We start from the raw sequence: 14239 nt of genomic DNA on the forward strand, positions 1-14239 counted from the left end.
CTCTCTTATTTTAAAATGAACTTAAATTTTCTACCTTGTTCCCTGAATGCTCACAGAATTTAGTAAAGAAGAATCCAGATCTATTTTCTACATACAAAGATTGCAACAAATTTTCCATGTCAAATCCTCCCAAGGCACCATCTGCCGCGGTTTTAACCTATGTAACAAAACAGAAGAATATTATCCGCCCACATAATATTAACAAAACACTGCCATTTTTTTAGGACGCTGTACAACAGGGTTTCCTCAGTTCTGCCCGGCCGTCTTCTCCCTCCGGATCATTTTATTTTTGTACCATGCATGTAATCGATGCGGCGTGTCTGCCGCTGACGGTCACATAAGGTGACGGTCCAGAAAGAATTCTGGAGCCAAGGACAGCGGCAGAGTCGGTTCTATTTTAAACCAATCTGATCTCAGACATAATGTCAAAACTACTTCCCAGCCTCAACTGTTTTCCTGTTTCAGGCACAGTGATACCACTTCAGAAGAGTCTTCCAAATCACGGTGGGTGGTCTCTTTCCTACATGTTTACTGTTATTTTAGCCTTGAGGTGCTGCTAAAATAGCTACAAGAGAGTTATATAAAGAACTATCTTCAAGGCCTCTCAATGCTGCTCATTAACAGTCTTGTGGGGGGTGGGAGGGTGTCCCTCTTTGGACAGCTCACCCCATACAGGTCATAGCCTTCAGAGTGTAAACGACAGTACAAGTTCTCATAAAACTTTGCTATTTGTGGGCTTCCCTGCCAGTGATGCTGGCAACCCTAGTACCATTCTTGAAACACAGAAAGCTGGCCATCTCTCCAAGCACAGAGTTACTCTAGTGCAAATTTCTACATTCCTATTAACTCTTCGCTATTCGTTGTGTGGAACTCGGACTTCCTAATCTTAAGATAACTGTGACATAAACAATCTAGGGTTTAAATAAGTTTCTTGCTCTCTTTTTGTTGCAGTATCTCTCTGCCTCTCTCTCTATGGCCCTACTAAACAAATTCTGAGGCAGGAATGTAATGTTTTTATGACATCTAACCACTGACATTCCAAAACTAAAATATCATTACTTTGGAAGCAAAAAATCCTAATTAGAAGAAAAGGCGAACTGTTTGCTTAGAATAAAATAGTTATATGAAATTATATCTAAGTGTTCAGACTGTACCAGGACTACCAAAGTTACTACCTAAAGTACGATCCTTAGAGACTGTGAAATTGTTATGTAGAATTGGTATGTGAAATCCACATTCTCAAGGTAGCCACACTCTGAAAATACATCATAAAATGCTTCATAAAAATTCTAAGCTTCTAAAACATAACATCAAATATTATTTTTATCAAGCGTTACAAGCATAATAAAAACCCTACAGTCTGTTATTTTGTTTGCAACGTGTCCTCATACTAAAACCAGAACACAGCTGTTTTTCAAAACAGTGATCAATGGAATATATAGCAACGTGGTTTTACAGAAGGAAATGCAGGAGAAACTTTTGTGTAAAAATCCTTTGCAAGGAAAAATCAAAATACATTGTTTAGTAAAGAAAAAATATTATGGTAAATCAATGATAATTCTTTTAAATCAAGGCACACTGATCAGTGAAATAAGGAATTAGACTAATCAGTCCTCACAATACTTACCAAAGGTTCTTCTGTATAAGTATATTTTCTGTCCAGCTGGGGCTTCAGACATTCAGAAATGTCAGTAAAAGATGTTAAACGAATAACTTCGCTGCTGTCTCTCCTATGTCGTGACCTAAGTTATAGAGATGAGAACTAACTGGTCAACAAACATTCTGGACACCTTTGGTACACATGGCATCACAAAATGAAAGATAAAGTCATATGATCATCTCAATAGGTATAGAAAAAGCATTTGACAAAATTTAACTCCGTTTCACAAGTAAAACTCTCAACCAAGTGGGTTTAAAAGGAATGTAATTTATCATAATAGAAGCCATAAGTGACAAGTCCACAGCTAATATCATACCCATCTGTGAAAAGATGAAAGCTTTTCCTCTAAGATCAGGACCAAGACAAGGATGTCCACTCTCTTCATTCTTATTCAATACTAGTACTAGATGTCTTAGCGAGAACAATTAAACAAGACAAAAATAAAATCAAATAAAATAAAAGGCAACCAAATCAAAAAGGAACAGGCAAAACTGTCACTATTTGCAGATGACATAATATTATATATAGAAAAGTCTAGTGATTCGATAAAAAATCATTTAGAACTAATCATCAAGTTCAGTGAAGTTGCAGGATACAAAGTCAATATACAAAAACCAGTTGCATTTCTATACACTAATAATGAACTATCAGAAAGAGCAAGTAAGAAAAACAATTTTGTTTATAGTTATACCAAAAGGAATAAGATACCTAGAAATAAACTTAACCAAGGACGTGAAAAACTTATACAATATAAACTGTAAGATATTGCTAAAATAAATGAGAGAAGACAAAACTAAATGAAAACACATCTCATGTTCCTGCATCAGACAATTTAATTTTGCTTAGATTTCAACACCGTAAAAGGCAATCTATGGAATCAATGCAACTCCAATCAAAATCCCAATGGTATTTTTGCAGAAATAGAAAAACCTATTCTAAAATTCATATAGAATTTCAATGGGCCTCAAACAGCCAAAACAATCTTAAAATCATAAAACAAAGCTGGATGGCTAACACTTCTTCTTGATTTCAAAACTTACTTCAATACTACAGTAATCAAAACGTTGTGGTGTTTACGTAAAGACAGACATGTAGACAATGGAATAACTTAGGGAGCCCAGAAATAAACCCTTGCCTGTAAGGTCAAATGATTTTTGGCAAGGATGTCAAGACCATTCAATGGGGAAATGACAGTCTTTTCAACAAGTGATCCTGGGAAATATGGATACCCAAATACAAAACAATGAAGTTGGGCCCTTATCTAACACCAGATACAAAAATTAACTCAAAATGGATTAAATACTTACATCTAAGAGCCCATGCTATCAAACTCTAGGAAGAAAACAAGACAAATTCACTTCGTAACACTGAATTTGGCGATGGTTTCTTAGATATATCAAAGACACAGGCAAAAAAAAAATAGACAAATTGGACTTCATAAAAGGTTGAAAATTTTGTGCTCCAAGAGACACTAAGAATAAAAATGTGGCCTGTGTAATGGAAGAGAATCCACAGAGAATGCCTACAATTCAAAAGCAAGAAAACAAACATTCTTATTCAACAATGAGCAAGACTTGAATAGACATTTCTCCGAGAACATACACAAATGACCAATAAGCACGTGAAAAGGGGCTCAACATAACTAATCACTAAAGAGATGCAAATCAAAACTGCAGTGAGATACTACCTCGCATAATCAGGATGACTAGTATATTTTAAAAGTCAGAAAATGACAACTGTTAGGAAGGATACGGAGGAATTGGAACTTTTGTACACTGTTGGTAGCAATATTAAATGGTAGATCCACTGTGGGAACAGTATAGCAGGTCCTCAAAAATTAAAAATGGAATCACCATTTGATCTGGCAATTCCACTTCTGGATATATACACAAAAGAATTGGAAGTAGGGTCTTAAAGAGATTTGTACATCCATGTTCATAGCAGCATTATTCACAGTATTCACATTATTCACAGTAGCCAAAATGGGAAAGCAACCCAAGTGTCCACCGATGGACGAATGCTTAAGCAGTATGTGATGTACTTATATTCCTTCTATGTATATTAATATACAGGGTTGGTCGAATGAAGGCTTACAGTTTTGTATGGAAAAAATACATGCAGGTAAGAAAATAATGATACAAGAATAAACATTGTGTTTCACATACTCACAAGTATAAACCTACCTTTGCCCACCCCTGTGTATACAATGTATACAATGAACAATTATTTAGCCCTAAAAAGGAACGACATTCTGAAATATGGTACAACATAGATGAACCCTGAGCACATTATACTAAATAAAATAAGACAGCCACAAAAAGACAAATAATCTCCTTTATGCGAGGTACTGAGAGTAGCCAAAATCGTAGAGACAAAGTAAGATGGTGGCTGTCGGGCCTGGGAGAGGAGGGGGTGGGTTGTTATTGGTTAGTGGGCACAGAGGTTCAGTTAGTGGGCACAATTGTTATTGGGCACAGAGCTCTGTTAGTGGGCACAGAGCTTCAGTCTTCCAAGATGAAAACAGTTCTGGAGATGGATGGTGGTGATGGCTGTTCAATGTTATTAATGTATTTAGTACCACTGACCTGTACAGTTAAAAAGGGTTAAAACCCAAATGAACAAGCAAAAGAGAGACAGACTCATAGACACAGAGCAGGCTGAAGGCTCTGGGGAGACTGAGCAAAAAGGTAAAAGGACTCATGGACGCGGACAACAGTGCGGTGACTGCGGGGCGAGGGGGGCAAAAGAGGGATAAAAGGAAATGGAAAAAACACAATAAAATATATAATGTAAAAAAATAAGTAAAAAGGGTTAAGATGGTAAATTTCCTGTTTTGTGTAATTTACCACAATAAGATAAAAACAGAAAAATCAGAGATGCCGTTTCAGCCGTTGAGGTTGCTTTTCCCTGAAGTTTGTTCCTAATGAAGAGCATCCTGAAAACTGAGCACTGCGCTCCGTGGTTGGCAGACCCAAGGCTGAAGCCCAGTGGCGAGGATGCGGTGGAAGCAGAGCATCCTTGCAAATGCTGCAGTTCGACTTTAGTCTTTCTGTTTGCCCAGAAAAATTGCCGTAATTTGATTAAGATTACCCTAGACTACCAGTGCTTAGGTAAAAGGAGAAAAAATTCATTCCAGAAAAATGCGTCAACCAAAATCTCAGATAAATTCTACAAACAGTATTTCAAATGTAAGATATAGCTTAACATTAACCAATATAATACATAACAGTGGACAAGACAACAAGAACAAAATTCAGCTGAAAATAGAACAATAGAGACTCACAGGAACTTTAGATATTGAAACTATCAGACACAGACTTTAAACAACTGTGATCTAGGGAATCAAACAAAAGACTGAGGGTTTCGGCAAAGAACTGGAAACTAGGAAGCATATCATAATAGACCTAAAAAGAGCCAAAGATACATTATAGAAAATGCAATAACTGAAGTTAGGAACATTAATTGTGACTAATAACAGATTAGACAGAGTTGAATGGAGAAATAATGAACTAGAAAATAAGTCAAAAGGAAATGCCCAGAATAGGATGGAATACAAGACAGGGAATGAGAGAACAAATTAAGAAGGTCTTACATACATTTAATTGGAATCCCAGAGTAAGAGGAAATAAAGAGTAACATTACAAGAGGCAACAGGTGATCATTTTCCAAAACTAATGAAAAACATCAAAAAGCCACAGATTTTTTTAAAAAGTTGACACTTACAGATGTCTCCCATTTTCCCTCCTCCCCCCCCCCCACCAAACTTCTGATCCACCCCACCTCTATCCCAGCCTTCACCACATTATTGTCTGTGTCCATGGACTTTGCAAATATGCATATACATACTTTGGCTTATCTCTTCCAGTCCCCATACCCCCTCCCCTCTGAGATCTATGAGTCTGCTGCATGTGTCCATGCCTCTGGCTTTATTTTGTTTGTCAGTTTATTTTGCTCATTAGATTCCACGTATGAATGAGATCATACGATATTTGTCAAAGCAGATTTAATAACTCTGAGTTGGATGCAAAAAAGTAAACCAACACCTAAACATATTAAAATTATTAAAAACAAAATACAAAGGTAATACTGAAACAGCTGGAAAAAAAGCATATCTTCAAAAGAAAAAGAATTAGCCTAACAGCTAATACAGTAGTTCCCGCTCACCCACAGTTTCTCTTTTCTCAATTTCAGTTACTCATGGTCAACTGCAGTCTGAAAATATTAGAAGGGAAATTCCAGAAATCAACAATTCATAACTTTTAAATTATTTGCTCTTGTGAGTAGCATTACAATATCTCACATTATCGTGCTCTGTCTGATCTGGGACACAAATCACCCCTTTGTCAAGTGCATCTGTGTTGCATATGCTACCCACCCATTGGTCCCTTAGTTGCCATCTCGGTTTTCGGATTGACTATCATGGTACCACAACACTTGCGTTCAAGTCGCCCTAAGTGCACTTGGTAATGGCCCCAAAGCATAACAATAGTGACGCTGGCTACTGGGATATACCAAAGAGAAGCCATAAAGTGCTTCTTATAAATGAAAAGGTGAATAGAGAAAAATGAGATACGTTGAGAGACCACATTCATCTAACTTTTGTTACAATATACTGTTATAACTGTTCTATTTTATTAGTTCTGTTATTAATCTCTTACCATGCCTAATTTGTAAATTGGGCTTTCTCCTGGTGTGCATGTGTGGAAAACAGTATCTATAGGGTTCTATGCTATCCAAGTTTTCAGGAATCCACTGGGGGTCTTGAAATGTATTTTCTGTGGATAAGGGGGGAACTACTATTTTTAGACAGAAACACTGGAAGCGAGAAGATAACAAAATAATATCTCAAAGTGCTGAAAGAAAATAAGTACCAATCTATAATTCTGTACTCAGCAAAAATATTTAATAGCAATTTTCCACAGGTGTGTTGTGGCACACTGGTGTGCAGCGAGAATCTTTAAAACATGTAATATCTGACTGCTCAGTCAGGGGCACTGACCTCTTTCCCTCAGATGGTCAAATGAAAAAATTACGGCAGCCAACACAGCGATAGCTGTCCAGTGTGAATGAATCAAAATTATACCTATTTTTGGTCAAATCAACAAAAAAACCTATTTTTGGGTGTGCCGCAGAATTTTAGTAATTAGTTTATGTGTGCCATGAGAAAGGTTGAAAATCACTGATATTTAAGAATGAAAGTGACCAAAACATAGATAAATCTTGAAAACATCATGCCAAATGAAACATGCCAGAAACAAAAGGCCACCTATTACATGATTTCATTTATATGAAATGTTCAGAATAGGCAAATCCTTAGAGGCAGAAAGCAGGTGAGTGGTGACCAGCACTGGGCGAGAGAGACAGGGGGTGATTACTAATGAGGTGGTACTCCTTTTAGGTGTGATAAAATCTGCTGGAATTATATGTGGGAATGGCTTCATAACATTGTAAACATACTAAAAACTGCTGAATAGTTAACTTGAATATGATTAAAATGGTGAATGTCATGTTACGTGAAATTTATCTCAGAAAAAAACAATGAAAGTAAAAAAAAACTAATGAAAGTGATAATTATTAAATACAGAATTATTCACCAGCAGATCCCACACTAAAGTTAACACCAAAGTGTATTTTTTTCAGGCTGAAGAATATTAATCCCATTAAAAAAACCACAAGAAAAAGGATAAGTATGTGGGCCAATCTAAATGACTAACATACTGTATTAAATAATGACAATATTTTTGAGAGATTTATGAGTTCTCCAGTTTGAGCAATACTGAAGCACTAAGCAGGGCCAAGTAAGAATGGAGGGCAAGCTTCTCAGAGAAGTCACGGTACAGCTGATGAGCAACTGGAGGTCAGAAGCACCACCTCTTGAAAATGCTAATCTCAGGAGTTCCACTCCTTATTTAAAGTGTGCATGGAAAGTATTAACCCCCTAATACCTATCACTGAAATATAAGAAAATCAGCGTATTGGTTTTCAATTTCTATTCAGTTTTTCAATTTAAAAAAATCTCACCATTGCAGAAAAGCACCTGGCACATAAAAGGCTGTACCTACCCTTTCTCGGCCATGTCATCCTTAGAGGAAACTGAATACCAAGTCTCGCTCTTCCAAGGTTTCTGAATTGCGGTAGGTGGTTTCTTGGGAGATTTAGAAAGTTGTACCAAACTGGGCTCTTCTTTCTGACAAGTGGTAAAATAAAGAACAAAGTAAAAAGGAACAAATTGCGGGGGTGGGGGGAGGGAGGTAGAGAATAAAAGCGTAGCTCTGCGCACATACCTAAAATTTGTTTTGATTACTAGAGGATTTATCCCTCACTCCACCACCTACTGTTCTTCCCACTATCACAAAATCGTTGTTCTTCCCACATGCCCACTTTTATGAAACCAGCAACTGAAACTCCTACTGCTATTTAGCCTCTAAGAAAGGAAAGGCCAAAGGCTTTGATTTCCTTGCATCATTGTGAAAGAGGACTCTTTCCTGGAGGAAGAACTTTGTAAAAACTTATCTTTGTTTTAGTAGCTTAATAGGGTTTAGTGCTCACATGTGCGTGCATGCCTGTGTGTGGCAGCATGGAAAATGGGGGTGGCGAGGTGTAGAAAGGATGCGAGAACACCACTGGTCCATTACAGAGACCCATATCTTAGCAGAACTATTTCCTTCCATTTAAAAAAATTATATCCATGGTTATTGTTCCCATTCTTAAAAGTTCTTTATGGTGAAAAGTTTTTAAATCCAGAATATGAGATGTTATGTGTGTGATCGAAAAAGCATGAACAGCTAAAATGTCAAAATCAGAGGAAAAAGAATCAATCACCTAAACACGGGGTACATACAAATATAACCTTAAGGACTAGGAAGACTATGACACATGTGGGAACACGCTGATAATCATAAAAAGACGTTATCAGAACGCAAAAGCATAAGGGCTTTAAAACCGAAGTTTCACAACGAGCCTAAAAGAAAATAAATAAATTAATATTGGATTAGCCAAAAAGTTCATTTAGTTTTTTATGTAAAATAAAAGACACATTTTTTTTCAGTTTCACCAATAACTATTGATTTGGTTGTTTTGGGTATGTCGGCTCTCTCTCCTGCATGGTACAATGTTGATTGTTCTTAATTAAAGTCTCGATTTGATCACCATCAACTTCAGCTGGTCTACCCAACTGTGGAGCATCGTCCAGCAAGAAATCTCCAGCAGGAAACTTTGCAAACCCCTTTTGACCCAGCGGTTTGATCAATCACAGCATCTTCACACACGGCACATAACCTTTTTTTGCATTTCAGTTCCATTTTCACCTTTCTTGAAATAATAAAGCATAATATGCTGAAAATGTATATTTTCTTCCACCATCAATATTAAAATGGTTGCACAAAAATTCACCAATTTTGGTAAGTTTTTTTAATGCATGCTAATAAGACGGGTGTCACAATAAAATGGAACAAAATTGTTTTGAATGAAGCTTAAGGCAACTAAGCACTACTAGAGCCATCATACAGAAAAAAACAAATAAACTTTTTGGCCAACCCAATAGTTGTCTAGAAGTAGGTGAGATCAGGATAATTTGTTTCTTCGTTTTCCACATTTACACTAGTTTTATTATTTTTATAATTGAAAAAGAAGGGTCAAGTTTTATTATTTGTCAATTTCCATTAAAATTCAAATGTAATATATGTCTCTGGAGAGTAAGAAATATATTTTTGAGGTTTTTACTATTTAGAACAAATAATAAAATTACATATAATATATGTGTATATATAATGTGTGTGTTTGTGTGTGTACATATATACTCTAGTTTCCTAACAGCTATGGGTTTTACAGATTCCACAAACAAAATTAATTACTTGGGTATGTTTTACATAGAACTTCCTCGGTATCAGAGATCACATCTGTTTTAGTAATTCAGAACACAGCAGGACATTAAGCAGCACTCAATAAATAAGTGGTACCACAGGGAACTGAGCTCATTAAACGTGTATCCTACGATGGAAACAGCCTGGGTGTCCCCCCATAGATGAATGGATGAAGATGTGGAACATATACACAATATATTACTACTCAGCCCATGGACAAAAACAATGGGGAGCAGGAGAGGATTGAATGTGGGAGGCGAGGGTGGGTAGGGCAGGGGAGAGTAATGGGGAGAAAGGGGGACAACTGTAATTGCACAGTAAATATTAAAAAATAAAAAGATAATAGACTAAACAAAAAAATAGAAACACGAGTAAAAATGTTTGCTTTATAAAAACCTGGAAATAAGCCTTTGTGTCAAAGGAAGTAAAAGAAATAGTTTCAAATTAAAAGTGACTGTAGATACTTCAAACACATTTTAACAATTAAGGCATGTCCAAATAAATTGCCAGCTTCTAAAACCAAGTTAACTTTTTGGGGGGGAGAGGTGATGGGAAGACAAATATCAATGTATAAACAAAATTTAAAAGTTGATCCACAGGAAAAAGAAAAGAATAAAATCTTGCCATCTGCAACAACATGGATCGTGCTAGAGGGTATTGCGCTAAGTGAAATAAGTCAGAGGAGGACAAATACTGAATCATTTCACTTCTCTGTGGAACCTAAAAAACTAATCAAATAAAACAGACTCATACAATATAAACTGATAGTTGCCAGAGGATTGGATGATGGGGGATGGGCACAAAGGTGAAGTGGGTTAGGAGGCACAAACTTCCAATGTAGGTAAGTCACAGGGATGAAGTGTACAGCACAGGGAATGCAGACAACCCTGCAGTAGCTTTGTGTGGTGATAGACAGTTATGAGTCTGCTCATGGTGACCACGTCATAAGGTACATAAATGTCAAGTCACTATGTCATATACCTAAAGCTAATATTATATTGCATGCCAACTATACTTCAGTTAAAAAGAGCTTTATACTCCAGAATAAAACTTTTTAAAAGTGTATCATGTGAAAGTGGTCAAATTCATAGAAACAGAAAGTGAACGGTGGTTACCAGTGGCTAAGGGAGTAGAAAAGGGAGTTTAGTGATGGGTGCTTAGCTGTGTATTCCCTCAATGAAAACAGTTCTGGAGAGCCATTTCACAACAATGCAAACATATTACTTTTGAAGTATATAAGTAAGAGCAAATTTTTTGTTATGTTCTTTTCCACAATTAAAAAAGTTTTCTTAAAAAAAATTTTAAGTGTATTATGTAGTATGAGAAAAGCCTAGATTGGTATTTTTGAGCTTTTGGCTCAGGGGAAAATGAGAAGAGTAGCCAGAAAGTTACTGATGGGGAAAATACCTGACAAACAGGTACAGTAAACTAGGGGGAGGTGGGTACAGAAAACGTTCTCTGCTGTGATCGCGATGGTGGTTACACAATGCATATCCTTGTCACAATTCACAGAAAGGTACACTAAAAAGGGCGGGGCTTATAGAATATAAATTATACCTCAACTTTTAAAATGGGAAAAACAAAGAATTAGAGCGTTTTCTGCCAGAGAAAGACAGTGAGATCAGAATGAGTCACCAACTAGAAAACATCCAGGACAACACATGGTAATCATACTCTGGAAGCCAAGGAACAGAACGGAGGAGAGGTCAAAGTCATGTTTAGACCACTTCTTACATGGGCCAGTCCCTCCTCACTCCTTCAATGTTGCACATTATTCAAGTTCCTTTCATTAACCATACCACTTATCTTTTCTTTCACCTCACCTCTCAAATGTTGTACAGATATCCTTTGTTCAAATGTTTACATGTTATGAGATGACGTGCTCCCTATACTACACCTCTATGATGTGTACTGACTTAGTGACCAGGTCACTAACTTACATGGGCTATCAGGGAAGATTAGATTTCACAGTGGAGTAGCATACAAAAGAGGCCACAAGGTCAAAGGTCAGGAAAATGTCAAGACAATGGATAAGAAACCATTAGTGTACTAAAGTGACACGAACTCAAGTGTAGTCCCGAGATCAGCAGCAAAAGCATCGCCTGGGAGGGAATTTGCTAACATGCAAATTCTTGGCCCCACCCCAGAACTATAGAATCTTGATCAATAAGTGGAGCCCAGGATAAATAAAGAATCTTAAAAGCATCAAGAAAAAGCAGCTAGTTACCTACAGGGGAGTTCCCTTAAGACTATCAGCTGATTTCTCAAAAGAAACTTCGCAAGCTAGAAGGAATTTGCAAGAAATATTCAAAGTCATGAAAAGCAGGGACCTATAGCCAAGATTGCTCTCCCTAGCAAAGCTATGAATTAGAATCAAAGGGCAGGTAAAGAGCTTCCCAGACAAGAAAAAAATGAAAGGAGTTCATCATCAAGAAACCATTATTACATGAAATATTAAAGGGGCTTATTTGAGGAAAAAAGACCAAAACTATGAACAATAAAATGGTGATAAATACAAATCTATCAACAATTGAACCTAAAACACAAACTAAGCAAAAACAGGAAGAGAGACAGAATCATGGATACAGAGAGTATTTTGATCGTTGCCAATGGGAGGAGGGTGTGGGTTAAAAGGTGAGGGGATTAAGAAGCACAAATAGGTACAGAATAGTCATGTGCATGTAAAGTACAATACAAGAAATGGAGTAGCCAAAGAACTTACACACATGACCTATGGAAGTGGACAAAAATGTGGAGATTATCTGAGGGAATGGGGGGTACTGGGAGGAGGGGGGAAGGAGGGGAAATTGGGACAACTATAATAGCATAATCATTGAAATATAATTTTAAAAAATAAAAGCTCTTCAGATGACTGTTCCATATGCTGAAGATCCACCAGCCCATAGCAGTGCTTTAAATACGAAAATACCTGCATTTTAAATACCTAGGTATCCTATTAAAAGGTAGCTTCTAGAAGGTGGTTCTAATGTTCAGATGGGTGAGAACTGCTGTTCTAAGCCAACCCCCTAATTTTACAAAGTGACTCTGACCCTCTCCAGATCGATTAAACCAGAATCTCCGAGGGCGGGGTCTGTGCATCGGGGCACTTTAAACACCCTCCACGTGATCCAATGCACCTGTGCCGTGGCAAGGTTGAAAGGCCCTCCAGCCCTAAAACAGTACTTGTCGAAGTAAAACTTTAAAAGCTACATTACACGTCTTCCTTCCTTTAAATTAAGATGTCCTGAATATAAGCAATCCTTTCTAAAGCGGTTGTTTGTGACTATGACCAACAGCAACCTGTTCCATGTTTAAAGACTATTAAGATTAATAAGGCTGTTTCTGAAAAGCAGAACTTAGCTACAGCTAGTGCACCTCTGCGCCAGAGTGTGTAGCAGTAGAAAAGTTGGCTAGGTTTTCTTCTCTTTTTGAACTTTTTTCCCCTTATCTTTTCAAACTACTTTAATCTTTTCCAGTGTGAAAGAATGCACACTCCTTGTAATTCTGCCGTTGCTCCTTCTCACTCATTCATTCAATTTATATTCATTAAACAACGACCACGTGCCAGGCACTACTCTAGGCACTGGGGATGAGTTGTTAGTGAAGAAACATCTCTTATATTCTGGTAGGAGGTGACGGGCAATGAACAAATCATGTGGTCCCTCGTACAATAAAGCGAAACAAAGCAGAGCAGAGGACGGAGTGACGGAGGGCATCATGCTGTCCTACACAAGTGTGCTTCTACGGAAGGGTCCAGGAGAGCCTCTCTGGATAAGTGACCACTGAGCAGACACGGCGAGCGAGGGAGCAGCAAGCCGTGCGGACATCTGGGGAAGGGTGCTCCACACGAGAGGAACAGCAAGGGCAGAGCTCCTGAGTTTTTGGTGGTTGGTGGCTCAGAGAAAGCCGGGAGGCCACAGTGGGGGGAGTGGGGTAAGTCAGAGGAGCGCGGCAGGGAATGGGGTCAGGGCTAGCAGAGGCGTGGGCAGCTGCAGGGAGACCTTGGATTTTTATTCTGAGTGAGCACAGAGGCCATAGAACTTTGAGCAAGTGCATCACATGATCCCGTATTTTTAAAGGACCACCTTGGCTGCTTGGCGAAGAACAAATTATAGGTTTTCTTCCTGGTTATTGCAGCACATATGTGAACAACCAAAAAAAAAAGAAGAAGAAGAAGAAGAGGGAGGGAGAGAGAGAGAGAGAAGCTTGTGATGAAACTTAGTGCACAAAACCCAAGCACGGACATTTTACTACAAGCTTAATAAAGAGATTAAGTGTCGATGTACCCCCTACCTGTATTTCAGATATCTGTGGAATGCAAGACTTCGGTCTTAAAGGCAAGAGGGTTGGTATTTGTGGGAAAGGGTCCACATCCTTCCTTGGTTGCTCTTGGCGGAGGTGCCACAATTTCAGTTCAGCACTAGCGTGTTTTATTGCGCATGAATGCGTCACACAGAATCTTGGGGCCCTAGAGAGAGGAAAAGAAATGCACACTCAAACTCCATGATATGCCTCAAAAACCGAGAGCGTACCCAGTGTGTAATACTCATGCTCGTACTTGTCCGTCTTGCCATACCCCTTTCCTAATAATTGCGACTTCTTTTTCTGCTGCCTAGCTTTAGAAAAATATTCTCCTATGGTACATCAACTACCTGAAATCACATTCATGTGTATAAAGAGCCAATATACATTCATACAAAGAAGGAAAAATAATTTA

The 14239-nt window shown here is 37.9% G+C and overlaps 1 protein-coding gene across 5 annotated transcripts in view; it reads right to left on the reverse strand.

Moving 5' to 3' along the window:
• Positions 1-14239, reverse strand: part of RGS22 (regulator of G protein signaling 22) — a 116494-nt gene that overhangs the window by 61961 nt on the left and 40294 nt on the right. For all 5 annotated transcript variants that reach the window (XR_005066801.1, XM_037048273.1, XM_037048275.1 and 2 more), the window contains exons 10-13: positions 13816-13990; positions 7723-7847; positions 1628-1742; positions 35-157 (exon numbers count right to left, since the gene is read on the reverse strand). Coding sequence is in view for 4 of the 5 variants with exons in the window: in XM_037048273.1 (XP_036904168.1) it covers positions 35-157; positions 1628-1742; positions 7723-7847; positions 13816-13990 (538 nt within the window). In the remaining variant the exon portion in view is untranslated. The remainder of the gene's footprint in view (positions 1-34; positions 158-1627; positions 1743-7722; positions 7848-13815; positions 13991-14239) is intronic.

This window comes from Sturnira hondurensis, unplaced genomic scaffold (assembly GCF_014824575.4).
Source record: "Sturnira hondurensis isolate 20B ecotype Veracruz unplaced genomic scaffold, ASM1482457v3 Scaffold0006413, whole genome shotgun sequence".
NCBI lineage: Eukaryota > Metazoa > Chordata > Mammalia > Chiroptera > Phyllostomidae > Sturnira > Sturnira hondurensis.